At 53.5% G+C, this 26,572-nt stretch overlaps 3 protein-coding genes across 5 annotated transcripts in view; 2 read left to right on the plus strand and 1 right to left on the minus strand.

Annotated features, from left to right (window-relative positions):
* The first annotated feature begins 207 nt into the window (after window positions 1-207).
* On the plus strand, window positions 208-8,850 carry TRIR (telomerase RNA component interacting RNase). Its single transcript, XM_048832261.2, has 3 exons — window positions 208-615; window positions 6,635-6,712; window positions 8,180-8,850. Exons 1-3 carry the CDS (start codon window positions 334-336, stop codon window positions 8,285-8,287), a joined length of 468 nt encoding a protein of 155 aa, XP_048688218.1. The 5' UTR covers window positions 208-333; the 3' UTR covers window positions 8,288-8,850.
* A 2,647-nt stretch (window positions 8,851-11,497) lies between these two features.
* On the minus strand, window positions 11,498-18,519 carry LOC125627772 (RING finger protein 11). Its single transcript, XM_048832262.2, has 3 exons — window positions 18,310-18,519; window positions 14,740-14,909; window positions 11,498-13,372 (listed from the first exon to the last, which is right to left on the minus strand). Exons 1-3 carry the CDS (start codon window positions 18,427-18,429, stop codon window positions 13,201-13,203), a joined length of 462 nt encoding a protein of 153 aa, XP_048688219.1. The 5' UTR covers window positions 18,430-18,519; the 3' UTR covers window positions 11,498-13,200.
* A 1,690-nt stretch (window positions 18,520-20,209) lies between these two features.
* TNPO2 (transportin 2) overlaps window positions 20,210-26,572 on the plus strand; it is a 30,125-nt gene continuing 23,762 nt past the window's right edge. Inside the window, exons 1-5 of one of the 3 annotated variants that reach the window (XM_048832257.2) lie at window positions 20,210-20,324; window positions 22,144-22,257; window positions 22,607-22,682; window positions 23,972-24,121; window positions 25,151-25,257. In XM_048832257.2, the coding sequence (XP_048688214.1) occupies window positions 22,159-22,257; window positions 22,607-22,682; window positions 23,972-24,121; window positions 25,151-25,257 (432 nt within the window). In that variant the 5' untranslated portion in view covers window positions 20,210-20,324; window positions 22,144-22,158. Of the gene's footprint in view, window positions 20,325-20,999; window positions 21,150-21,189; window positions 21,212-22,143; window positions 22,258-22,606; window positions 22,683-23,971; window positions 24,122-25,150; window positions 25,258-26,572 lie in introns of those variants that run through there. The other 2 variants (XM_048832256.2, XM_048832258.2) reach the window with 2 other exon arrangements.

The following is a 26,572-nucleotide window of genomic DNA, read 5'->3' on the forward strand; positions in this document are numbered from 1 at the left end:
AGAGGGGCGTTGATTGGTTCGTTGGATTATAGGGCGCCGACAGCCTCACTTCCACCCAAAGGGCTCCTGATTGGAGTCGAGGGTCACGATCTGGCCGATCATTGGCCGTGGTGCCCGCCATTCCCCCGGAGCGCGTGCCGGACCAGCGTACCTTACGGGCACGCCCTCGCATTCCCAGCGTGCCTTGCCCCGGCGAGTTCCCGCAAGCCTCTGGGGCCGCAGAGCGCTCGCTCGCCCGACACCCGCTGGGGCTTGTCCCGTCGTGCCCCGCGGCCGGCGCTGGCTCTTCCCGACACCCCCCGGGGCGCGGCGGCGGCGGCCTCCGCGGACAAGATGGCGGCCCGAGGGGGACGGGCGGCGGCGGCTCCGCAGGGCCCGGGCGGCGTCAACATCTTCGCCAACGACGGCAGCTTCCTGGAGCTCTTCAAGCGCAAGATGGAGGCGGAGCAGCGGGGGCGGGAGGCGCCGGCCCAGGGGGGGCAGGAGGCAGCGGCCGCCGCCGGGACGGTGGGGCCTGGGGAGGAGCCGGTGGCAGGGGCGGCCCCGGGGGACTCCGGGACTGAGCAGCAGCGGCCGCCGGAGGGGAAGAAGAGGAGCGGGAGCGCGCTCAGCTTCGTAAGGACCCGGGGCCCCGCTTCCCCGCGCCGACCCCGACCCCGCTCCCCCCTCCGGCCTCCACCCCCTGGGTCCTCTCCCATCCCATCGACCCCCAGCCTCCCGCTGCCTCCTCGCACCCCCCGCTCCCCTCTCCGGCCTCCACCCCCCACCCCCCCCCGAGGCCTCTCCCATCCCATCGACCTCCGCCCTCCCGCTGCCTCCTCGCCTCCCCCCCTCTTCCCCCCACCCCGCCGCCAGCCTCCGGCCTCCATCCCCTGGGGCCTCTCGCATCACATCGACCCCCGGCCTCCTCACAGTTCCCTCTCCCGCTCCTCTCTCCTGCCTCCTCCACCCCCAGTCTCCAGCCTCCACCCCCTGGGGCCTCTCCCATCCCATCTATCCCTGCTAGCGCGCGCCGCCCCCCCCCCCCCCCCGTGGCCTCTGCCCTCCCACTGCCTCCCCACACCCCCCCCCCGCTCCCCTCTCCGGCCTCACCTCCTCTCTCTCCCCCCCCCCCCGTCTCTGGCCTCCACCCCCTAGGGCCTCTCCTATCCCATCTACCCCCGCTCCCCTCCCTGGCCTCAGTGCGATCTCTTCTCCTCCTCCTCCCCCCCCAATTTCTGGAGTCTCTCCTACACTGCTCCCCTCCCCCTGTGGCCTTCCCCTGATCATGCTCTCCAGCTGCAATCCTCTTATCTTCCTCTAGCTCCTATGAATCCCCCCCCCCATCCTCTCCCTTACATCAACACCACCAGCCTGCTGCCCCATGTTCTCTGGAGCCTCCCCCACCGACTTCTCCTTCCTATCCCCCCCACCATTGTTCTCCCCTAGGGCCTCCACTCCCCATTCTCTTCTTCTACACCCCACTTTTATTTTTCCTATCTCCCCTGGGACCTCAAACCCCCAGTCCCACTCTCCTACCCCATCCCCTGGGAGACCCTGACCCCCTTTCTCCTTCCTTTTCTTTTACTTCTTCTCTTACCCATTATGGGGCTTTACACCTGTTCTCTTGCTTCCATCCCTCTCCTCTCATTCCCAGGGCCTCCCCTGCTCTCCCTCCCGCACCCCCCAGCCTTTACTTCCTTTCTCCTCCAGGGCCTCATTCTCTCTTATCAGCCCTGTGGACCTCAAACTTTCCCATCCCAGGGGGGCCTGTGCCCAACTCCCAGGAACCTCGTTTTATTGTATAACTCTCCCCCCCCCCCCCCCCCCCGGCACCTGCCCCATCACTGGAGGTTGCACTCTTCTTCACTTTCTCTAGCACATCTCTTCCCCATGATATTTATCTACTCCTGGACCACATATCCTGCTAGCTTCTCTATCCTTATTCTCTGAGCCTGCAGCCTTCCCTCTCTTGTCCCTCTTTGTGGGGTGCTGTTCCCTGCCACTCACTCTCCTGGTCCCCCTGCTGCTTTAGAACCCTCTGCAAGTGAGGAAACCCATATTTCCCATCCTCGTTCCCTTTCCATAATGGGGGGGGGGTCTCCTTATTCCCCCTTATTCCACCCACACTAGGAAGCAAGTTCCCTCTCTGAAGGCAACTTCTCCACCCCCCACATGAAAAGTTTTTCCTCCTCCCTGGCAGTGGCATTTCTTCCTCCCTCCAATGCCTGGTGGTAGGTGCCCCAAACTTGATTTGTCTCTGGAATGTCCCCGGGAGAAGCGCTGCATGCATCTCACAGAGGTTATCCTTTTCCATCCCCTGCTCGCACAGCTTCATGGATTACTTTCAACTAGTTGGCTGTGCGCACGTGCCAGGACCAGGGGGGAAAATGTTAGTTGCTGGAGTCCTCAAAGTTTCTTCTGTAGAACTTGAATGGCCAGTCCTGGGCTCCAGCTGATCTGGTGTGTGCTCTGAGTGCCCATTAAGGAATGAAGTAATTACTAGAGCTTGTACTTCATCAAGGCTGTCCCCTTATCAGATGGCTAATAAATCCTTGGAGTTTATATAGCGCTTCAGATCATTGCAGTGCTAAGTAGCTAATTCTGAGCACTACTTAGAGGTAAGTATTATCCCTGATTTTGACCCAGGGAACAGAAGAGATACTGCAAGCAGACTAAAGCTTTCTTGGGCTAGTAGCAAAGCTGGATTAGAACCTGGTAGGCATGACTCCTGCTCGCTCCCAGTCCAGAGTTGCAGTCCTATCTCTAACCACTAGATCATACCCCCTTTAGATGTGAAGGGCAAACCCATTGTTCTTGGTTACCCGCCCCTTGCTGTAATAGCTGGCCCTCACTGCCTTGAAAGCCAGTTGAGCTTGGAGAAGTTAGAGCTTTGTGTGCAGTGGTCAGTGCTGTGGAATTTAAGGTTGTGGCAGGTTTGTCAGCGTGGGACTGGGGACCAGGAGCTCCTGAGTTCTAATATCCACTCTGCTGCTGACTCTGGCCTTGGGCAAGTCCCTTACTCTTGCTTCACAGATTTGAGAGAATATGAAGCAGTAAAGGGCCCACAAATGCTATGAGCTATTGCTGATACTTGCGGTATTTATCAAATAGAGACTCTGGGTGAAGCTGCTTTCTAAGGAGAGTTTTTTAGAGCTACAGAAGAAACTTATTCCAACAATGACATTTTTCACTTCCTGGCATGTGGGTGGAATTATGTCTTGCTGATTATTTTTTTTTAACCCCCTGGATCTTTACATCTTAATTGACTACTCTTCAGAGTAATAACAGGTTTCAGAGTAGCAGCCGTGTTAGTCTGTATCCACAAAAAGAAAAGGAGGACTTGTGGCACCTTAGAGACTAACCAATTTATTTGAGCCCTGTTTGCACTGAATAGTGTGCTTCCTTAACAGTTATTAGCACTGTTTCCCTGTTGTGCTTGGAAGCTCGTTAGCTGTAACTTCTGAAGATTGCAATGATGCTAAAGCAAATCCCCTGCCCTGCCATTACAATATCTGGGTCACTGGTCAAACTATGATGGGCTAAATACATCTTGGGCCCTGTCCCCACAAGAGTTTGAACTATGCTAGCTACAGCAAAGGTCAGACACTGTTGTAGCGAGCTGGATGGGGACAACAAAAACTGAGTGAGAAAATGTTAAAGAATAACTATTGCCTTTCCCAGTGGTCTCGGGTACTGGCTGCACAAGTGATGATAGGTGTGCGTGAAAACTGCAGTGGTGTTTGCAAATGTTAAACGGGTTCAGAGCCTTACCTGCTTTGGGCTTCAGCATTCAGACCTGGCCTCCGCAGTTATTACTCCTCCTCTTCCTTCCTACAGTGCCGGTCACTCTCAGTGCCCTTTGGAACCCCCTAGCAGAGGACATTGAATAGTCAGTAAGGATAAGATTTTTGTCAAGGATATTTTTCGTAATCGTCAAGGACACATCACGGGCAATGAAGAAAAATTCACTGAAGCTGTGACCCATGACTTCTACCAAAAATACCCATGACAAAACTGGGAGCTCAGCTGCAGGGTCCCCACACTGCACGCAGCGGCTAGGGAGCTGTGGGGTACCCCTGCTGGGTGGCACGGGGACCCTGCAGCTCCTGGCTGCCACAGGCTGAAGTCACAGATTCCATGACTTCCATGACCTCTGAAAAAATCGTAGCTTTAATAATCAGTAGCATTGCTGGCCATCCTGGTGCCTGCTTAATGCATTGGATAGGACCTGATTCACCAAGATATTAACATTATTCTGTAATGAGGCTATAAATATGCAAAAAAGTTATTTGTGTGTCTGTGTACCTTGCTGAATCGGGCCCTAACCAAGGTAAAGCTGTCTGCTCTATGGTGTTCAGGACAGGCTTTGGTACTGTGTTTTTCTATTCCCTTCATGTTGAATGCCACTTTACTGTAGGGCTGTTAGCGAGAGCTGTTTAACTGCCTTTTAGAAAATAGCCACCCCATGGGATGAATTTTGCACGTTTACTGGTTCTAAACCCTATTTTGGGGTTTCATGTGCAGGCCAGTGAGTGTCGGAACGTAGTACAGTAGATCTCTGAAAACTGGACCTGGATGATGATAGAGGCACAAATCTGATCTCCCTTATGTGGAGCTAACAGCGCTTTTATTCATTGTAACGGCAGACCATGTTTTTCTGTGTGCCAGGGAGCTGTATGGACTGAGAAACAAAAACCCATTTTCCCTCTGCCTGCCCTAGCTCAGGATCAACAGGGATTGTAGAGAATGAAAATCCAAGTGCAAAGAGTTTCCTGCCCTTTACTTTTATGTGTATTAATTGGTTATGAAGTACCAATTGCACGCATTGTGCTGTAGAGCCCTGCCTCCATGCTGTCACATTCCTAGCACATGTTGGGACTGGCAGTGAGGGAGATGGGCTGTCACTCAAGGCTTGCAGTATTATTGCAGCTTGGCTGGAACAGGAGCTGGGATCTCCTTTTTTGGGGTAGGAGGAAGCAGGGATTTCATGGCCTCTTGCCTTGCTCGAATGTCCTTTGAATAGGGTGATCCGAGGAATGGAAAACCTGTCTTATGAAAGGAGACTCAAGGAGCTTGGCTTGTTTAGCCTAACCAAAAGAAGGCTGAGGGGAGATATGATTGCTCTCTATAAATATATCAGAGGGATAAATACTATGGAGGGAGAGGAATTATTTAAGCTCAGTACCAATGTGGACGCAAGAACAAATGGATATAAACTGGCCATCGGGAAGTTTAGACTTGAAATTAGACGAAGGTTTCTAACCATTAGAGGAGTGAAGTTCTGGAACAGCCTTCCAAGGGAGGCAGTGGGGGCAAAAGACCTATCTGGCTTCAAGATTAAGCTTGATAAATTTATGGAGGAGATGGTATGATGAGATAACATGATTTTGGCAATTAATTGGTCTTTGACTATTCGTGGTAAATAGGCCCAATGGCCTGTGATGGGATGTTAGAGGGGGTGGGATCTGAGTTATTACAGAGAATTCTTTCCTGGGTGTCTGGCTGGTGAGTCTTGCCCACATGCTCAGGGTTCAGCTGATCGCCATATTTGGGGTCAGGAAGGAATTTTCCTCCAGGACAGATTGGAAGAGGCCATGGGGGTTTTTCCCCTTTCTCTGCAGCGTGGGGCGCGGGTCACTTGCTGGGGGATTCTCTGCACCGTGAAGTCTTTAAACCATGATTTGAGGACTTCAATAGCTCAGACATAGGGGTGAGGTTTATTGCAGGAGTGGGTGGGTGAGATTCTGTGGCCTGCGTGGTGCAGGAGGTCAGACTAGATGATCATAATGGTCCCATCTGACCTTAAAGTCTGAGTCTCTGAATCTGACTATTCATACTTCCGCAGGCTGCAGAGCGGAAACAGGAGCAGGGTTTCCCCAAGGCTGTGGTTGGGAGTCCCAGCAACCTACCTGACTGGATGTTGGCCATGAAAGAATGACTCTTGGAGATAATTATTCTTATGCAAAATGTTTGTCTTCCCCTGACTTTCTACTTAGCTAATTACAGAATGCACATAACCTCTGCTTACATCATTGCATAATGATAATAAAAATAAAATAATACCCCACTAGCTTTATAAGCTTGATACAGAGATTTCTAGAGTGCCCGGAGCACTTCCTCAAGTCTGTGAAAATCCACATTAATACGACACATGAGGCAGTAGTTTAACAGCAGATAGGTTTAGGGAGCTTCGTGTGACAGGCTGTGCAATGCTCAGCATGCCCTATTGATGATTGCCAGTGTCTGAAGGTGAAACCACTTCAGGCATATTTGAGGTGGTGGAAGGGGATGCATGAGGCTCGAAAAATGAAAGCTTCCTGGGGGGACAGACCTGCTGTAATGGCTCGTATTGGGATGGGGAAGAACTCTGGGTTAGGATTCCGATTCCCTTGGCATCTGCTTGCGGTTGGATTAAACCAAACGATGCGTCGGTAGCTAGCTGTTGGAAGTGCGTTTGTCTTCTCCAAGCATCTGTGGCTGTGGTGGGGCGCAGGCTGTAGGTAACGCTTGGCAGCTTTATTCTGAAGAAGAGGCGTGACGCGTTAAGATGATCTAATTGAAGGACTCCCTATTCCATTATATAGTGGGCAACATTACCCTTGCAGCTGCCAGGGCTCGTATAACGGTTGCAGTCTTCTGTCCCTTCACCCAGGTGGGCAAGCGGAGAGGTGGCAACAAACTAGCCCTGAAGACAGGAGTGGTAGCAAAGAAGCAAAAGACCGAGGAGGAGGTAAGTGGCAGAGCCAGGGTTGCCTAGTGGATAGCGCACTGGACTGGAACTGGGGAGACCTGGCTTCTGCTCCTGGCGTTGCTTTGCTGGGTGCTCTTGGGCAATTCATGACCCTTTGTGCCTCCATGTCATTATCTGGAACATGGGGTGATACTGATCTTTAAGTGCTTTGAGATCTCTGGTGGGAAAAATGTTAGAGAAGAGCTAGGGATGACCACAGAACCTCTGTTTTACAAACCAACTGGGAACCGAAGAGTTCATAAATGTGGTGGTCTCAAAATGACAGTTTCTGGTGCATAAGTTCAGGATTGTGCCCTGCATAGCTTGATTGCTTGTCCTTCAAACTGCTGCAAAGCGGTTTCCAATGCATTGACAGCATCGGAATGTGAAGGAAGTTGATGATGATCTTCGTCATTATGTGATTTCCCCATCCCACATGGAGGGGGAGGGGGAGGTGTTTGTGTAACTGGTCGTTTGTAAGATTGGTGTTGTAAAACGCAGGTTCTACTGTGATTAGTGATGATAAACATTCTTGAAAAAATCAGTCCAAGAGCATATCTGGGCAGCGGGTTCAGAATGAGTTCTGAGTGAGTCAGTTCCTATGCTGCTTGGAGGAGACTTCGAGCCACCATTATGCTTGCCTATTCTGGGGCTGGGTTAAGGGAGACTGAATAAGAGTGTCTACATGGAGCGTTAGCTCAGAATAGCTATTCTGGGCTGTTTGCCCTTGTATTGAAGCTGTTCTGTCTATGTGGACACACCCAAGTGTGGAATAAGTGGAACTACTTCTGTTTAGATTAATCCACTTCCAGTGTGGTAGTTCTGGGCTATTTCCCTGTGCAGACAGAAGAGCCTCTGAGCTGCTCCAAGTTACACAGTTTCCCGTGGCCCTGGGAAGCAGAGAGTATCTGCAGTGCTACCTAACCATGCTCCTGTCCCACGCCTCGGCTGAGGGCAGGGTGGGTCATTGGAGAGCCCTTGTGGTAATTGTACACCAGCGTCCTGTGCAGCTGAGATTCGCAGGGAGTCACTTGTGGGCACTTTAAACTGTCAGTGATGAAAGGGGCTTCAGTGTAACAGTCAAGGTGTGTATGGGATTAAAACAGAAATTTGGATGCCAGGTCTCCTGGGTTCTATTCCTGGCATGAGAAGGGGGCTCTGGTGCTTAGACCAGAGGTGGGGCAGGGAATCAGGATTCTTGGGGTCTGTCCCTAGCTCTGGGAGGGGCGGGTGGGGCCTAGTGATCAGAGTTGGGAGTAAAGATTCCTGGGTTCTAGTCCTGTCACTGGCTTGCTGTGGCCTTGGGCAAAAGTCTTCCTGTCCATGTCCCTGTTTGGGATAACTGCTACTTTACCTGGTGAGGGTGTTGGCAGGTAGCTAATTGGTGTAAAGCCCTTTGAAAACAAAATCCACTCAGTGCATGTGTTTTGGTTACAGCCTTTGAATTTCCCCTTTCTCTCTCTGCAGGTTTTGACAAGTAAAGGAGATGCCTGGGCCAAATACATGGCAGAAGTGAAAAAATACAAAGCTCACCAGTGTAGCGATGATGACAAAACAAGACCCCTTGTTAAATAGCCCTTCTTTCTGCTGACTTCCGTGAGGACGCTCTGTTGTACATACTTATTTAAAACAGCGAAGGAGGGTAGCTAGTCACTGTGAACTTAACACAGCTGTTTCTAGCATTGGCTCCAATGGATGGTTCCCACAGACGTTTTTTATATACCCAGGCGCACCGAGACTTTCATTAGTCTGTCGTTTACTTAGTTTTGTTTTTCGTTGGTTCCTTCTGGGAAGTACGGACTCTGAATTAGTTGTAGCTTTTATTTTTTTAAAAGAATCCAAACTAGTGGAATCCCGACAATGTTGTATATTTCCGCGGCTGTCAAAGCAAAATCTAATCACCAGCTCTCGCATGTGAGATACAACTCGCTTCCACATCTGTACACAACCACCACCCCTGCTCTTCCCTCTCACCCACTGAGGACTCCAGCCGTCTCAGCAAGTTGAGCTTCATACTAGCTAACTTTGAGTAGAAACTCTAGGTGGTAGAGGGCGGGCGTCAAACTCCATTATTAAAAGTAAATGTGGATGCCACAGTTGCATTTACTCATTAAAGACCTTGGATATTTTTAAGCTGCTCCTGCTTTGTTGGGTGTCTTTGATGCTGGTGCTGCATTCCCTGCGGCTCTGTTGGAGGGTTCCCAGTTGGTTCCTCGCAATACCTTTGCTCCGTTACCCTTCTCAGCGTTTTCAGGACCAATCAAGGGTTACTGGGTTACCGTCTCATGTGGTGGTTTCTCTCCCCAGTTCCTTCACACAACTTCAAGCGGTTTCAGACTGCCCGATCACTGCCTGCCTAACAAACTCCTGCGACTGCGACCCCCAATTGCTACCTGTGGAATGGGAGGGGTGTTTCTCAGAACTGTCCGAGTGAATGGGAGGCCTGTGGTCGCTCCTGTAAGCTAAGCAGCTTGAGACTTGGCACTAGTGGGTGGTCTAATGAGGGTCAGGGATGTGTGTGGGGAGGGGAAACAGACCGAAGTGTTAAAAACTTGCTACTGCTCCTGAAGACTCCAATCAGCTGTGGCAAAGCCTCTTACAGCAGCCTGATCACAAATGGGCCATGTCATCCTGGTGGGATTTGCACTAAATCGGAGTGGCTGAGTGACATGGGCCACAAGCCTGGCTGGAATTCAGACCCCTGGCTCGCTGCAGCTGTGACCAAGTCATTTCAACTCTGTGCCTTTTCCCCTACTCACAAGATATTTACATCAAAGTTGGGGCAGGAGAGTTTCTACAGTGCTGTGACATCTTAAACTCCAGCTGCTGGCAGTGGTGAAGGCTGCAGGTGTTGCTAGCATGATCTGCCAGTTGGAGGCAATTGCAAACTAAATATCCACCTGTAATTAAGTGATGGCTTAAAGGCAGTGATGGCTTGTAATTAAGTGATGGCTTAAAGCTTGTACCCAGCTGCTTCAGCCTAAGGGTCTTTGCTCTGGGCCTTTATTTCCTCAAGTGTGGGATCAAGTTGGGTTTAAATCTCAGGCCCATTGTGCCATTTTCAACCACTTGCCTTCAGCTGGCTCTTCTCATCTGTTCACAGTGAGCAGCTGGAGATGCTCCTACCTAGCAGCACCTTTGAGGAGAGAGAGGTGCAGTAGCCAATTAATCCTGGAATATTTTGGAGCCAGATTTTCCCCATGAATGGCTCTTGCCAGGAGGAGTTGGGGAAAGAGTGTAGTTTCCGATCAGTGTATCTTCTCTACCAGTCAGGGGGAGGGGGAAGCTGGATCCCCTAATAGGTAGAGATGAGTGACATGAATCTCTTGGGCCAGGTTCTATTTAGTGTGACCTGAGGCTTCTAGCAGGTACCCTAGCTGACCTATCCTACCTACGTAAGGCTTTAAGTGAACGGCTGGGCCTTGGACAGCCATAGGGGATATGTCACAGCAGCTCCAACTGATTTATCACTCTTACGGGCCAAGCTCAGAGCTGCTCACAATTTTTTCTTACCAGATTGGCTGTTTAAAATAAACTCTTGTTGCACATACTGCTGTGGCGGTAGGCCTGTTTCACAGGAAGTGTTGCTCTGTTTTCTGTCTATGCTTTCTGTTTTGCATGTGTAATTAATTAGCTGTCTGCTGCCAATAAAGCCATTCACAGATACAGCTGCTGTAAACAGAGCAGGAGCATGGTAAGCTGTTGGCTGCAGCATAGCTTCCCTGGCTGGAGAAAGAGGGTGGTACCTACCTCCTGGGACTGAGGTAAGTGCTTTGAGCTCATGGGGTAGAAGCAGCTATGGAAATACCCTGGGGGAGTGGGCAGGGGGTTATGTCTACACTGCACCATTAACCTAGAATCCTCCCAAACCACATTGCTGTCCCGTAAGTGTCTGAGGTGGGTCTGAAGGTGTTTTAAGGCCAGGCTAGCTAACCTGGCTGGGGAGATGAATTAGAACCCAGGCAGGAACCCCCAGGCTTTGCAGTGAGGATGCAGGCTGAAGTACTTGGGTGCTACTTGTCCTCCAATGCTCTTGCCCCAATTCCCTGTCTTGAAGGAAAGACAGTTTCTCCCATAATTGACTGGGAAGGAATCCCAGAGCATCTCAGCCCAGAGAACCCAGAGATATGTCCCCAGACACACAGGCAAGTGCAGAAACCAAGAGGACATGGTTCAGTGCTGGGGACACACACCCAGGCACTGCTCCCCCAGGTTAACTGCAGTGGAGACATATAGCCTTGAGACCTCAACTAAGACAAAGGGTATCTCTGACCATGTACAACTAGGTGGTGTACATGGTCAGAGATACTGCAGGAGGTGGTAGCCACAGCTGATGCAAGCCGTTGTGAGGGTGGGTAGCAGTTTTGGGTGAAGAGATCACAGGTCCAGGTTAAATCTCCCACAAGCACATCCTATTCCAGCAGCTAGCACTGCCATTCTCTGTGACGTGACCTGGTCCATCAGGAGCACAGTTTAGGCCCATGCTCCTGACCAATTTCCAGCTGCATGAGGAGTACATTGCTGTCCCCCAGCAAACCATGACAGTAGATGTAGCGGCTCCTGTATGGGCTAGGCAGTGATGCAAGTGGTCGTGACAGAGATAGCTACAGGAGTCTTAAATGTGGTCTAGTGTTGCATCTTGTCAGGGCTGTGGGGTTCTGTTCCCCACCGGGGCCTAGGGCTGACGTCCCTCCTTCAGAGGTGTGTGCTGTGCCTAGGCCTTTGTAAGCTGTGAGGCTGAACAGTAGGAGAGGCTCACCACCAGAAATCCACATGGCCGAGCACTCACGGGCAATCTATTTTATTGTTCATTTCCCAGGCAATGTACATCAGTCTTGACATTCAAGCGCTAAATCCTTGTTAAGGACAATACATAACTGGAAAAGCCCTTTCACGCCTCTGACCTGGGAACTGCTAACAGAGCACAGGCCAGCCCATCCAACTGGCAGCTCACTAAAAAATTGTGCAAAGCCCAGTGGGCTGGGTCAATTCCTGCAGGGCGAGGGGCATCTGATGGCCGAGTGCGTGGAAGGCAAACAAGCTGGCTTCGCTAGGGTAGGTTTAAGTCTCAAGGCAACAAGGGAAGCTCCTGGTGCTCCCATCATGCGAAAGAAAACTTCCTATTTCATGGAGCAAACGTGGCCTCTGTTTTCAATTTTCTACTCTTGTAGTTTTGATTAGTCTTTGCTGCCTTGTAAGCCAGCTAAGGCAGCAGATCTGCATACTGTAGAGTTTAATGACTGGAATTAAAGTTGCAATCTCAAAGGGAACAAATTAATTGCTGCCCTACCTTCAAAAAGGAGAAAATTCATCAAAAAGCAACTGCCCTTTACCTGGCACACACTTAACGCACTTAAAATAGCACTAGGGAAGAAACCTGCATTCGGTTATTTAAAACCATTCAGTTGTGACACGATAAAAATCACATTGCGCCAAGCAGATTTGGCTTAATGGAAATAATTTATTTTGGGGCTATAAAACCTTTTGGGGGTGAGAGAAATTCCTCCAGGAAATCGCTTTGTTCAGGCAGATGTGCCAGGTGGAATATTAGAACATTATCTGATTGGTGAGAATAATCTCTAAAGCAGGAGAGAGAAAATGAGCAGGGTTTGGTTTCCCTTCCTCAAACCCAAGATTTACACTAAGGAGGTTAGCGCCTTCACAGGTGCCCTTTGTTGTGCTAGAATTGCAGAGTCCTGCTGTAATGTTGCTTCTTAAAGTCACCCACTACAGGGAGAAGGTTGCTTCTCAGGCACTCCTGTTTGAATAACAGGGGGTGGGGAGCCACTTGGGGGCTTATTTTCATCATTCCAGCCCATTGGGGGGTGGGCAGTTTGGTTTCAGTCAGTCAAGGGGTTAAGCACAACTGCCCCCACTCAGGGGAAGGGAAAAACAGGTGCTAAAGGAGCTGAGTTGTGACTATTTAAAGCAGAGAGGAACAGAAAAAATCCCTAACCAAGCTCAATCTTGAGCAGCCAGCACCTCTATGCTCTTGCACCTTCTGTTTGTTACCAAGGGGATCAGTACCTGTTTTTATTTAACCTCATCCGTTTATCTCTTGCTCTTTCACTTCTGCGTTATGCTAATATTGTCACACTCACGCAGGGGCTGCAGCTGAACAGCACCTCCCTCCCATCCCCATCAGAGCCGGGCCATGCTCGCTAAGGAGCTACTTGGAGAGGCTGCATGGAATGGGCAGGTGCTGCTTTCTGGGAGGGCCCAGGAAGGGAACTTTCAATACCTCAGCCTGACACACTAATACAGAGCTTGTAAGAGGCAGCTTTTAACTGACATTCAGTCGGAGCCACGTTCTAACGGCTCTGGATGATCTGCAAGGCAGCAGGGTTGGAGTTCCTTGCCGGAGTCTTTGGTGTATCCAAAGTGAGTGTGCAAAACGAAAAGCTCCCAGCCCTCCACACTTGTCCAACTTCCCCCCCGCACCACCAGCCTCAAAGCATTAGCGTGGGCCACAACAACAACGCTTGGCCTCAATTAGTCTCGTAGGAGGCCAGCAGAGCAGCATCGACCGGCTCCATGCAGGAGGGACAGGTGAAGGAGCGCATCAGCCAGTCGTCGATGCAATCCACGTGGTAGATATGCAGGCAGGGCAGGAACCGGATGGGGTCTCCGTACACAAAATCCAGCATGCAGATCACACACCTGTGGCCAGAGAGAGGGGAAGTGCTGTTAGCTTGCCAGCTGCAGGGGAGATACCTGACCCCACTGTCTCCATCCATGCCCTGGGGGCTTTACCCCTCCTATGTTCAGGGGCCTGTCAAGCTAGAGTAGCCTTGAGGCCGCTCTACTTCATGCTCTGCTTCCCATGAGCCCTGGGAAGAGAGAAAAGCCCCTTTCTTCCGGCAGAGCAGCATATAGAGATTCCCAGCCTGGGCATGCTCAGAGGGAGGAGTCTTGACCCAATAAGCTGATGCACAGAGTTGAGTACAATCAAATGCCTCTGGACTTGATGCCAGGCAAGGCAAGGCTGCATCAGACCAGTATTCTACCTCCCACAGCGCCCCGGACTAGCTGCTTCCAAGGAAGGTGAAAGCGATCCTCTCCCCCCCCGGCCACATCTATGTAGTAGGGGCTGCTACATCTATCTGAGCAGGGTGAATCCAGATGAACAGGTGTTGGCAAACAGATAGGCTAGCAAAGTGATTTCCAGTCTCATTTTCACATGCCTGTAAGTTTAATACACTGGCTTTTGGACTGGACAGTTTTCCGGTTTGATTTCCTGACCCCTACAGGAAAACTCCTCAAGCATTTGAAATCTAGGCATCGGTCATCAATTCCCTGCCATTGCAGGAGCCTTGGGCACGATGGCAGCTTGATCTCTCGCCTGTTCTCTGCCTGGAGCAGAGTTTAGTCTCCTGACGACTGAAATGCTTTAATGGCCTGTAATATACAGGAGGTGAGACTAGGCTATCTAATGGTCCCTTCTGACCTTAAGCTCTATGAGAGACAACTGAGAGTACAACCAGCGCCCTATTCTAAACAGAAAAAACGGGTTACTTCCCACCTCAGCCCTCCAATGGGAGACTCTCTCAAATACCAGCTGAACTCTGAAACGCAAAACTTAACAAGCAGTAGCTTTCATGGAGGCTTGGTTATGTTTGAGAAAGGGTTTGAAGATAAAGTGGAGCTGTCTGGAAGAAGTGGGATCAGCCCACTGGATAGACAAATATTTGCAGAGGGCAAACTGCGGGCTGGCTGCTCTAGCAAAGAGGTATGAAGACAAGGACTCGGTCCTCAAAGACTTTCCATTCTAGGCAGACGTCATCCAGCCTTGTGTAATACCACAGGCTTGGAGCTAGTCAGTTGTTTTCCCTCGAGGGGTGAGTGGATTTTCTGCCAAGCCTGGGAAGTTTCCATGACAATTTTGGAGTTACTGCAAACTAAGGCAGTAAATTCTAAGGACTGTTTAGACATGCATTAGGGGCAGATTGTTCAGCTTTATGGTGATTGCCATCAGCTCAGGCCGGGCTAAGAGAGGAAACGAAGGGTGTCCGACGCAAAGGACTTACTCTTTCACTTTTTTTTCCGATGGTTCCGTGCCCGGATCGAAGATCCCTTTGGGCAGGTGCTGTATCAGCCCGATCCGCTGGGCGATTCGGATCTGTTCCTCTTCCGTTAGCTGTGTGGCAAGTCGGGTCTGGCTCGGCGTGGGGTGATACACTGGGATCGGCTCATGTTCCTTCAAAATCAAAAGACAAGAGCTCACTCCCCTGGTAACAGGCACCCAGGGCTGAACGTCCCCCCTCCTCCTGATTTTAAGAGAAAACAAACCGGGCAGGGATGGGCTAGGTAGACTCAACCCTGCCTCAGCATGGGGGGAGTTGGACTAGATGACCTCTTGAGGTTCCTTCTGGCCTGGCATTTCTATTATGCTATTTAAGGAGTTCATTTTGCAGTCTATCCAAGCAGGAGCCTCAGTCCTGGATCAAGACCACAGTGTGCAAGGTGCTGTACATTATTTAGGTGTATTACAGTAGCATCCAGTACCCCAATCACGGATCAGGATCCTAATGTGCTAGGTGCTGTACAAACAGACCAGAAAAGAGAGTCCTTGGTCCAAAGAGCTTCCAATCCAAGTGTAAGACAAGGGATGACAGATGGATATAGACAGAAAGGGAAGCCCAAGGAAACCAGACTTCTCAGCATAACAAGCAATGCAGTCAGCACAGCTGCTGCCTAGCTGGTGTCAAGGTTTCTACAGACATCATGAGAAAGGGGAGTTTTCAGAGCCCTGTCCTTTGCCTCCCACCGCAGGGCTGTGGACAGTTCTTCATGGTGTTACTGAACTCAAGCACCAATGGAGAACGCCAGTGCTGCTCCTGAAAAAACGCCAGGCCAGAGACCCAGCCGGATGCCATGATCTGAGTGGCACAGGGTCAAGCCCTTCATCCAGAAACACACATGCTATTCCCTCCTCCAACCCGCAGTGTGTAATACACGTTCCTCCCCCTACAAATGACAGAAAACACTGACTGGGCTGTTTATGCGGCTTCAGACCCATCTGGTGTATCTCTACTAAGGCCATAGGTGCCTTAGGCCATGTCTACACTTACAAGCTTTCAGCAGCACAGCTGTACCGCTGTAAGATCACTTGCATAGCCACAATATGCCGATGGGAGGGAGCTCTCCCATCGACAGAATAAAACCAGCTCAATGAAGCTACATCAGTGGGAGACGCCAACAGAGCGCTGTGCATCCAAGCCCTTGTGCAGGCAACGCCGGGGGCGGGTTTCCACACCGAGTGATAAAAGTTTTGCCAACATAAGTGCGAGTGTAGACACGGCTTTAGAGTTTACATGGCTCTGAGCATTGGGCAGATCTCTTCCAATCTAACTAGGCGTTTCTACAGCACCCAGGAGACAGCTGTGTCTTCAGGGTGGAGACACCAAGCTGGGAGAGGAATGTTTAGGGTGGAGCTAGGCTGAAATTGAGCACAGTGTAGGCCGAGTATCAGGATACAGTCTGCCCAAGGGAGACTGTGAGAAGCCCCATTGCTTGGGGTGTTTCAGACTAGGACCAAAGGCCTGGAAATAGCCCATGGAGACAATCCCAATCTGGACAAGCCAGGATTCTCTGGCTCCCAGTTTGCAGGAGGTGCTGATGGGAGCTGGTCGGAAATACAGCCTGGCTTCTCGGGGAATGCCAGAGGCCCATGTCCAAAGCCAGCGCCTGCCAAAGGCTGGCAAGGGGAAGAGAATAAGCCTGGAACCCAGGAGTTCCTGGGGGGATCCTGCTGGCCCCTGGTGCCCAGCCATGCGCCCATACAGGACTGGGAGTGCTGCTGGCTAAGTCAGGTAGGAGACATCACCCCACCCTCATCTAGTACCCTTCCCAAAGGAAGCCCACGCTGGGCCACTCCCAGCACATCACATGAGCCGCACCCCCACCCCCAGAATTGCTCCATGGACCACACCCCTTGCTGCTCCCCTCCCCCAACTGCAGAGCCAGCTACCCCAAGAGCCCTCCCCCCCACGGGGTTGCAAACCCCCATACTCCCCAGGGGTCACACCACTAGTTGCATAGCGAGCTTCTCCCATAGGCCATAGCGCAGCCTCCCTCCCCACCCAGAATCCCATCCCCATAAGCGGTAGCCCCCTCCTCCCAGCTCAGCCTCCCAGCTTCTCACCTCTCCTGGCAACCCACCTGCCCCATGGGCCACACCTCTGAATACATCCCTCTCCTGGGAACACCCCCATAGGCTTCGGTCCCCCCTACCCCAAGCCAACCCCCAACTGCTCCCTACAGCTCCCCCCCAGCCCATGAGCCCCTCCTTCCCCTACAGGCCACCCCAAGGCTCCCCCCATACTTTCCCGGCGTTGCCTCTCCCTTGCCCTCCCCCCCATGGGCCGCCCCTCTGTCTCCCCTGCCCCCATACTCCCCATCGGGCCGCCCCCCGACAGGCCCCATAGCTCCCCAGGCTCCCATAGCCCCCCATGGGCCCCATGGCTCCCCAAGCTCCTCCCCCTGCCACGGCCTCCTCGGCCGCTCCCCCTATGGCCCCCCAGTCCTCCCACAAGCCCCGTAGCCCGCCAGGCTCCCTCGCCGTGTCAGGCCGCTCCCCCTATGGCCCCCCAGTCCCCCCACAGGCCCCATGGCCCACCAGGCTCCCCCACCCCCTCGGGCCGCTCCCCCTATGGCCCCCCAGTCCCCCCACGGCCCGCCAGGCTCCCCCACCACCTCGGGCCGCCCCCCCTATGGCCCCCAGTCCCCCCACAAGCCCCATGGCCCGCCAGGCTCCCCCGCCACCTCGGGCCGCCCCCCTATGGCCCCCCAGTCCCCCCATGGCCCGCCAGGCTCCCCCACCCCCTCGGGCCGCTCCCCCTATGGCCCCCCAGTCCCCCCACAGGCCCCATGGCCCACCAGGCTCCCCCACCCCCTCGGGCCACTCCCCCTATGGCCCCCCAGTCCCCCCATGGCCCGCCAGGCTCCCTCGCCCCCTCGGGCCGCCCCCCCCATGGCCCCCCAGCCCCCTCGGGCCGCTCCCCCTATGGCCCCCCAGTCCCCCCACAGCCCACCAGGCTCCCCCGCCCCCTCGGGCTGCTCCCCCTATGGCCCCCCAGTCCGCCCACGGGCCCCATGGCCCGCCAGGCTCCCCCACCACCTCGGGCCGCCCCCCCTATGGCCCCCCAGTTCCCCCACGGGCCCCATGGCCCGCCAGGCTCCCCCACCCCCTCGGGCCGCTCCCCCTATGGCCCCCCAGTCCCCCCACAGGCCCCATGGCCCACCAGGCTCCCCCACCCCCTCGGGCCGCTCCCCCTATGGCCCCCCAGTCCCCCCACGGCCCGCCAGGCTCCCTCGCCCCCTCGGGCCGCCCCCCCATGGCCCCCCAGCCCCCTCGGGCCGCTCCCCCTATGGCCCCCCAGTCCCCCCACAGGCCCCATAGCCCACCAGGCTCCCCCGCCCCCTCGGGCTGCTCCCCCTATGGCCCCCCAGTCCGCCCACGGGCCCCATGGCCCGCCAGGCTCCCCCACCACCTCGGGCCGCTCCCCCTATGGCCCCCCAATCCCCCCATGGCCCGCCAGGCTCCCCCGCCCCCTCGGGCCGCCCCCCCAGTCCCGCCAGGCTCCCCCGCCCCGTACCTGGTAGGGGGGTGGAGCCGGGGGGGGCGGCGGGTCCCCGGGCCCCAGGCTGGCCCCGTCCCCCGAGTCGTTGAGCAGCGAGAGGTCATCGGCCGCCTGCGAGGAGAGGCAGTTCCCCATCCCCGCCCGGCGGGCCCGGCTCCCGGCCGGACTCTGCCACCCCCGGCCCTCCGCTGGGGGGAGAGGTAGGGGCAGAGAGCGACGCCGTCCGCTCCCCCCCCCGCCCGTCGCCTGGCAATGGTACAGCCCTCCGTCCCGGGGCATCACGGGAATTGGAGTCCTGGCGCCCTTGGCGGGGCTCCGCGCGTGCGTAGAGGGGAGAGCGTGTGGGTTTGGGAGGGGGAGCATCAGCGAGGAAGGGGAGGGCAGGGGGGTAGGAAAGAGGATGGGCAGTGAGGAAGGGGGCAGAGCAGGGAGTGGCTGGGTCGGGAAAACAGGCTGTGAGGAAGGGGCTGGGGAAAGGGGAGAAGAGGGGAAGGTGGCAGTGTGGAAGGGATGAGAGGGGGTGTAAAGAAGGGGGCCCCCCATATCCCCCCAGTGACAAAAGGCTGACAGCATTTTGTTCCTTGGGTGGATGTACTGGTGAAAATCCATTTGGGAATCGATTTGATTCACCCCACATGACCTTCATAATTTGGGAATATACCTAACCTTGGACTAAATGCGCCACTTTCTCCTGCCTTGATCCTACCCACTTGCCCCTCATTTGCTTTTCAGGGTGCATGAAGAAAGCCTGGAAGATTTTTTCTTTTCCTTGTCTCATACGATTGCAGATTGATCATCACATGCTGGCATCAAACAGAGGGCAGAGTTAAGGTTGTCTGGTCTGGGAGTGACTGACCAGGGCTGGTTTGTTAGGGGAGCAGGGTCCCTGGTAGGAGTGCTGGGCAAGCAGAATGGGGCAAGCCCCCGTGCCGCAACCCTGCTCCCCAGCAGGAGCACCAGGTGGGTGGGTGGAGATGGACAAGTCCCTACGCCCTGACCCCATTTTCCCAGTACGAGTGGTGGTGGGGGGAGAGATTGGGACTGCAGGTAGAAGGGGTGGGGAGGGGTCCCTCTTGGGCTGGCCCAGGGCCCCACAAAACCATAATCCATCCGCCTTTGGACTCAGGACACCTGGGTTCTATTCTGGCTCTGCCACTGACCTGCAATGTGACCCTGGGCAAGTCACTTCCTTTCTCTGTGCCTCAATTTCTGCTCCCAGCCTGTGCATCTTCCACTGTTGTAGCAATTTAACCAAAGTTAGTTTAAAAATGACACCTATAGTTAAACCTGTATGACTGTGGAGACCAGGCCTCAGGTATGTACAACACATCTGACAGGTTAGATAAGAGATTCTCAAACTGGGGGTAAGGACCCCTCGGGGGTCACAAACTTAGTACATGGGGGGGTTGCAAGTTGTCAGCCTCCACCCCAAACCCTGCTTTGCCTCCAGCATTTATAATAGTGTTATATATGTAAAGAAGTGTTTTTAATTTGTAAGGGGGGGTTGCACACAGAGGCTTGCTATCAGTATAAAAGTTTGAGAGCCACTGGATTAGATGCTACTGTAATACAAATAACCCCTAAATCCCATTCCCCTTCCAAAGCTGGTGCTAGAACCCAGGCGTCCTGGCTCCCAGCGCTAACCGCGAGACCCCGCTCCCCACCCAGGGATAGAACCCAGGCGTCCTGGCTCCACCTTTCAATCACAGCTTGGTTCAACAGATTGAGGGAAGGGGGCGTGGCTACGACCTCTCTTTGGGAGCCGAGCCTGCCCCTTCCTCTTATCACGTGACCGGTGCCCGTTTCTTTCCCCAGCACGTGACCCTCCCTCAGTTTCCCTCCCTCACGTCACGTGGTGCGGCCGCCAGCGGGCGGGGAACGGCGGCCGGCCGGGGTCAGCGCCCGCGTGTCGCGTTCGCCTCGTTTTGCCGCCGCCGCCGCCGCCGCCGCCGCCGCCCTCCTGGGCCGGGCAGCCGGAGCCGCCGCCAGAGCGAGAGAGGCCGCCGCGCCCGCCCCTGGCAGCCGGGCAGGTACCGCCGCGCCGGGCCGGCTAGGCCGCAGCGCCCGCCGGGGCCTGCGAGAGGCGGGCGGGGGCAGCGTGGCCGCCTAGGCGCGGGGAGCCGGGGAGGGGCGGGCGTTGGGGGAGCTGAGGAACCCCGGAGGGGGAGCAGGCGGGGGAGGGGGGCGGGATGGGGGGGCGGGAGGAGCAGGCGGGGAGAGGATGGGGGGGCGGGAGGAGCAGGCGGGATGGGAGGGGGGCGGGATGGGGGGGCGGGAGGAGCAGGCGGGGAGGGGATGGGGGGGCGGGAGGAGCAGGCGGGGGAGGGGGGCGGGATGGGGGGGCGGGAGGAGCAGGCGGGGAGGGGATGGGGGGGCGGGAGGAGCAGGCGGGGGAGGGGGGCGGGATGGGGGTGCGGGAAGAGCAGGCGGGGAGGGGATGGGGGGGCGGGAGGAGCAGGCGGGGGAGGGGGGCGGGAGGGGAGAGGATGGGGGGCGGGAGGAGCGGGGGGGGGGCAAACTGGGTAAGCCCGGGTGGAAGGGGGTTCGATGGGAGATCAAATGCAGGGAGGCCAGGATGGAGCCCAGAGGTGGGGGGGGGGGAGTCTCACAGGGTGGCTGCGGGGAGGGATGAGCTATTTGGGGTTGGGAAGGCTCCAGGGTGAGATTGGGGTTGGGGGCAGTCACTGGAGGATGTAGGGTGCGGGGCAGGAAAGAAGCATTTGGGGCAGGGAACTATGGATGGGTCCCGGGCCTGTTCCTCTTTCTGGGCTGAGGGCCGGGGTGGTCTTGCCTCAGGGCTGTGGGAAGATGGGACCCTCTCTTCTTTCCCACCAGCCCAAATGGCACCATGCAAGGTAACCCCGAGAATTTGCCTCATCCTGAAGCTTGGGATTTGAGGCTGGATCAGTAGGGACTGGTAAGGGGGGCTGTTTAGAAAAGGCAGGCCCAGAGCGGTGGTGGGTTAGGAGGAAGTGGGGTCTACCCTGAAAAGGGTGGGGCAGAGAGGAAATGGTGAGGGTGGAGGCTCAGTCTCTCTCCACGTGTCTCTCTGGGTTGTGAGCACTGGATTCCATGAAAACTCCCACTAACTTATTTTCAAGGGAGAGACGATGAGGGCATGCCCCCCCCCCCAAATCTCTTCATCTCATAATCCACTGAGTGCTCCCCTTTCGCTGAACTCCCCATTTGGCTAAGTTTCCTGGTGATAAGCATTTGGGGGACCATAGAAGTTTGGGGGATTCCCCCCAGTAGTTTGTTCTCCAGTCCAATTCTAAATATCCCAAATGATGGTGCTTCCCTTGAGAAATTAATTCCACATTGCAGTAGATCCCTTGCAATAAGGAAACCTTTCCCATTTTCAACCTAAACTTTCACCATCGGTTTCCCTGCCATTATTCCTAGACCTGTACTTCCCTGGAGATGGATGTGATGCTGCTGGGGGAGCAGAGGGCCCGATCCAGCAGCCACTGAAGCTCCTGGGAAGACTTCCATTGATTTAAATGTGCTTTGGATGGTGCTCTAGCTCTGTGATAAGTTATGCTAATATTATCCCCACTAAACCCACCCTCCAAACTTTAAAACAAAAATAGCATTTTCAGTAAGTCTCGTTCCTGCAGAAGCAGCAGAAACTTTTCTTTCCTCTGTATGAAGGTAGGAAGGACCTACGTGCATTGAGAAATCCTTTTCTTACGGAGCCGTCTGCTCATGGATCAGAGCTGTGTCCAGTCATAGCTAGTGCAGGTCCATCCTGGCTGACAGCCAGAGTTCTGCAATGCCTTATGATCTTCGTTGCAGTTTAGTGAGATGCTCTGAATGTAGTGTCATTAACCTCTTTTCCTTCCTGTGTAGTTACAGCTCTGCACCATGGATTGGCAGCCAGATGAGCAGGGACTACAGCAAGTGCTGCAGTTACTCAAAGATTCCCAGTCTCCTAACACTGCCACGCAGCGGGTTGTCCAAGATGTATCCTTGGAATAAGCCAGGCTACGCTCTAGAAAGTCTTTGCAGAACCAAGTTGTGTATGTTTGCTTCCCTAGCTCATTGCTGTGTAAGCTGTGCTGAAAACTAATACCCTGTAAGTCGAGGTGCCTTGCATAGCCTTAAAATGGGGGGGGGGGGGGGAAAGAATTTTCGTACTCCTGTCTGTGGATTTATTTTTGTATCTTAGAAGAATCTGTGTCACTGACATGCAGCTTGGCAGGGCACCCATCTGGTCCTTCCTGTTGCAAAGTCCAGACAGATGCTGTGCATCAGCCTTCCTTTAAAATCCCTGTCTGGGCTGAGCGCCTTTTTCTTTAACTTAGCGCTGTAGAAACTGAAGCAATTGAACCAATTCCCCGACTTCAATAACTACCTGATATTTGTATTGACACGGCTGAAATCGGAAGGTACGTTACCTGCTGTGATGAAAGTGGATGGAAGATGCACGGGGACTTGTCCCTATGCCACTAAGTGTGTCTTGTATGCAAAATTCCTCAACTGGGGTTTGTTGGGATAACTCATGTGAACGTGCCAATAAAAAATTGAGTGTTGGGAGGTGGGTTTCCTGGTGGGGATGGTGCTCCACAGACACATCTGAGGTAGGCCCCCTTGCTTTTTAAATGAGCTTGTATCTGATCTCGGCCTGACACCTGAAGCCCATCAAGGTTCTTGCTGGAGTATCTGGTAAACTTGAAATGTCTGCAGATGTTTCCTTGTGAATAGCTGTAAGTTAATGATTTTTCCACAGGTGGTGTTGCAAAAAAAAAAAAGAGGCTCTATGGCAAGTTACTGACTTTCCTAAGAACTTTGAGGTGGTGCTCAGAGTAGGGATCTGGGGTGCCTAGGTTCTCTGCCTCACTGTGAGAGGGAGACTTGGTCAGTAGTTGAGCAGGAGATGGGAAGTCTGTGATTGGTATGTACTGATATGCCCCCCATCACCATAGTATCTGGATGCCTCATAATCTTTCTCACGCACACACCTCATGAGGCAGGGAGGCGCTGTTATGCCCATTGTACAGATGGGAAACTGAGGCATGATGAGGCTAAATGGCTTGCCCAAGATCACTCAGGTGGAGTAGGAATTGAATCCATGGCCCAGGCTAGCGCTCTAACCACTGGACCAGCCTTCCTCTCCAAGCTGAGAGTACAGTGTTCTGTTCCCAGCTGTGGGAGAGATTGTGGGCTAGTGGTTACAATAGGGGCACTGGGAGCCAGTATTCCTGGCTTCTATTCCCAGCTGAACTTGCTGAGACCTCTTCAGTGACTGAGTTCACCTCCTGCTCATTTTGGGCCTCTTCAAAATGGGGCTGGCACTCTGTCTCAGGGTAATGCAAAGCCTTGGAGTGCATTGCGAAGCGGGGGTTGTGTTCGAAGAGGAATGGCAAGTCACTGTGTTTGTAGATGAAGGTATAGTGTGAATATAACAACAAAAGGCAGATAGCTGCATCCTAAACCTTTGCCTGCATTGAGATTATAGGCATCTGTACCTGGGCAGCAAACCCACGTGCTTGTCATCCTTTCACCCTACAGCATGTCAGAGTGTTCAACAGATTAGATATGTACAGGAATCTCTTCTTACCCAGTCACTCACAGTTAAGCAGCCACCTGTGAGGTGAGCAGCAACAGCTGTTCATGGAATTTTTTAATTTTCTCTTACCCCCCCCCCCCCACCCTTCCAAAAATTCTCTCAAACCAGATGAACCGACTCGCTCGCTCAGTGGGCTGATCCTGAAGAACAATGTGAAGGCACACTACCAGAGCTTCCCCCAGCCCGTGGCGGAGTTCATTAAACAGGAATGTCTGAACAACATTGGTGACGCTTCCTCTCTTATCCGAGCCACTATCGGTAAGAGCAGTGGGGAAGAGACTGGGTTGCACTGTAGGAAGTGAGTCCAGTTTCAAGTAGCGTTTACAGGCACTCGCTTATGTCATGTAAGTTAATTTGCATGTAGGGGAGAGGCGTATATTGTAATGATCCCATTAAAGCGAGGCTGTGTTTGCTGCCATGGAAAATCATCAATGTCCCATGTTGTGTCGTCTCCTTGTCGGGAGAGGATTTTTCTAATTGCTGGTGCTGAGTTCTTCCTGCTTTACCAGCAATGAAGAATCGGTGATGGGAACTTAGCTGATGCAGGAGGTGGGATACAGCCCCGCTTGCTCTCCTGTACGCTTCCTGCAAGGCCAGTAGGAATAAAACACTCTAGCCTGGTCTACCCTCAAGTGTGGTGGCTTAACTATGCTGGCATAACTAAAGCAGTAAACCTGTCTCCTAATGTAGATGCAGTTACACTGATATAAAGCCCCTTATACAGTGTCTGTATTAGGGCTTCTACCAGCAGATCTGTTGCTAAAATAATCACGCCTTTCACTGATCTAGTTATGCGGGTAAAACTTTAATTGTAGGTCAGGTTGAAGTCAGTAAAATGAGTGCACGTGTGTCAAAAGTGCACAGAACAGATGTGGAGCAAGAAAGTGTCTCTAATGAGGCGGGTGTGCTTATCTAATGCTCGGGAATCATCTTGTGTAGAAGCCTCCGGTCCTGATCTTTGCCTAGCAGGTCTGGTAGCATCGCTGCTTCTGGAACGCGTGGTTCCTGGAAAGAACTGACCTGCCCTTCTTACTGCTAAAGGGGTGGCAGACAGATAGAAGGGTCTGACTGTAGTCTGGTTCTATGGGATTGGGGGCCTGATTAAACCCACTGTGTTAGAGCAGGCGTTGAGGAGGGGATCGTGATAATGCCTATTTGGGGTGGGAAATGACACCTCCCCTGGGTGTGTGTGTAAATGACCTTGAGAGACTGAATGAGTGGAACACTTGATTTGACCAGCCAAAGCTTTGCATGAGGAGTGAAATGTTGTGTGTTTCCAACTGGCAGGGATTCTCATTACCACCATAGCTTCCAAGGGGGAGCTTCAGATGTGGCCAGAGCTCCTGCCGCAGCTATGCAACTTGCTGAACTCTGAAGACTACAACACGTGTGAGGTAAGACAATGTCGGAGGAGAGGAGGCCACGGGATTACATCAGGGTCTCTCTCAACTTGGGCGTATAGAAGGCGAACTCTGTCACCTGCTCAAATCCAGCCCGGCTGGGTGGCCCTGAAGTGAACTGAGTTATCGAATCTCAGTCTGGTTCCCATAGGGATAAATGTCCATGTTTCTGTATTATGGTATTATGCCTCAGTTTCCCCTCTGTAAAATGGGTCTGCTTTCCTAATGTAACCCACACGTATGGAGTGTGGTTCTCTAGCCGTCGGACTGAACCAGAATACATAGTTCATGAGTCTGTATAGCTTTTGAGCTGACAAACCTTGGTCTTCTAGCCCAGAGAGTAGAAGTTCGTGCTGTTAGATCTAGAGGTCCCCAGTGTGATTCCCCCTGCTGACCGCACCCCCCCGAAACATCTCATTTTTCACTAACATCACTGGTAGACAAGGTAAATACTTAGACACGGGTTCTGTGAGGGGAGCGCACTTGGAATTCCTCAGATGGAAAACACTGGGGTGGGGTAAAGTACTGTCCTTCACAGGGCTGCACGGGCATTTTTCAGGGCCTGGGGCAAAATCTGAAAGTGGAGACCCCCACTCTTCCCTCCCCTCCCCCCCACCAAAAAAAAAAAAGGAAAAAACCAACGAAAACAAAAACCACTTGGGATGGGGATGCTGGAGAGCAAGGTCACCCCTGAGTGGTGGCTCCTGCTCAGGGGAATGGTCCCAGCTCCCCACTGCAGGCTTGGCTCAGCTGCCCCTCTGTCATAATGGAGGACGGCTGGGTCAAACTTGAGTGAGTGGTGTTGTGACCAGTCACAGAGGGTCTTAGCACCAGGTTGCAATGCCACTTAGTTTGGAGGCCCTCTCAAAGGGAGGCCCAGGGCAAATTGCACCTTCCCCCGCCCCGGCAGTCCTGATCCTTCCATCTTGGAGTCAGGATGACCTGGGGGGGACATAAGGAGAACAGGAAATGGACAGAACTCCTCCTAGCACTCATGTTAGCTATTCTGCTAAGGCTATCCACTCGGTTTCCCTACATAGACAAGGGCTTAGACTGTCCTTGCTTAATAGCATTTACATTGCCTTGTCTGGCCTTTGAAATGCATACCTTCCCAAAGCGATCAGGGGAGGGGTCAAGGGGTTTAGTTGTGAAACTCTTGGATTCTGTGCAAAGCAGAGATGCAGATAAGGCTAAATCTTGCAAGGAGCTGCCAAGTACTTTCCCACCTTCTGCAGCGGCACACCCTTGGGTTCAGTTACTGTCTAGTCACAGTGAAACCCCAATTTGTTTCCATCTCAAGTTGCCAGGG

The sequence above is a fragment of the Caretta caretta genome, chromosome 20, assembly GCF_965140235.1.
Source record: "Caretta caretta isolate rCarCar2 chromosome 20, rCarCar1.hap1, whole genome shotgun sequence".
Classification (NCBI taxonomy): Eukaryota; Metazoa; Chordata; order Testudines; family Cheloniidae; genus Caretta; species Caretta caretta.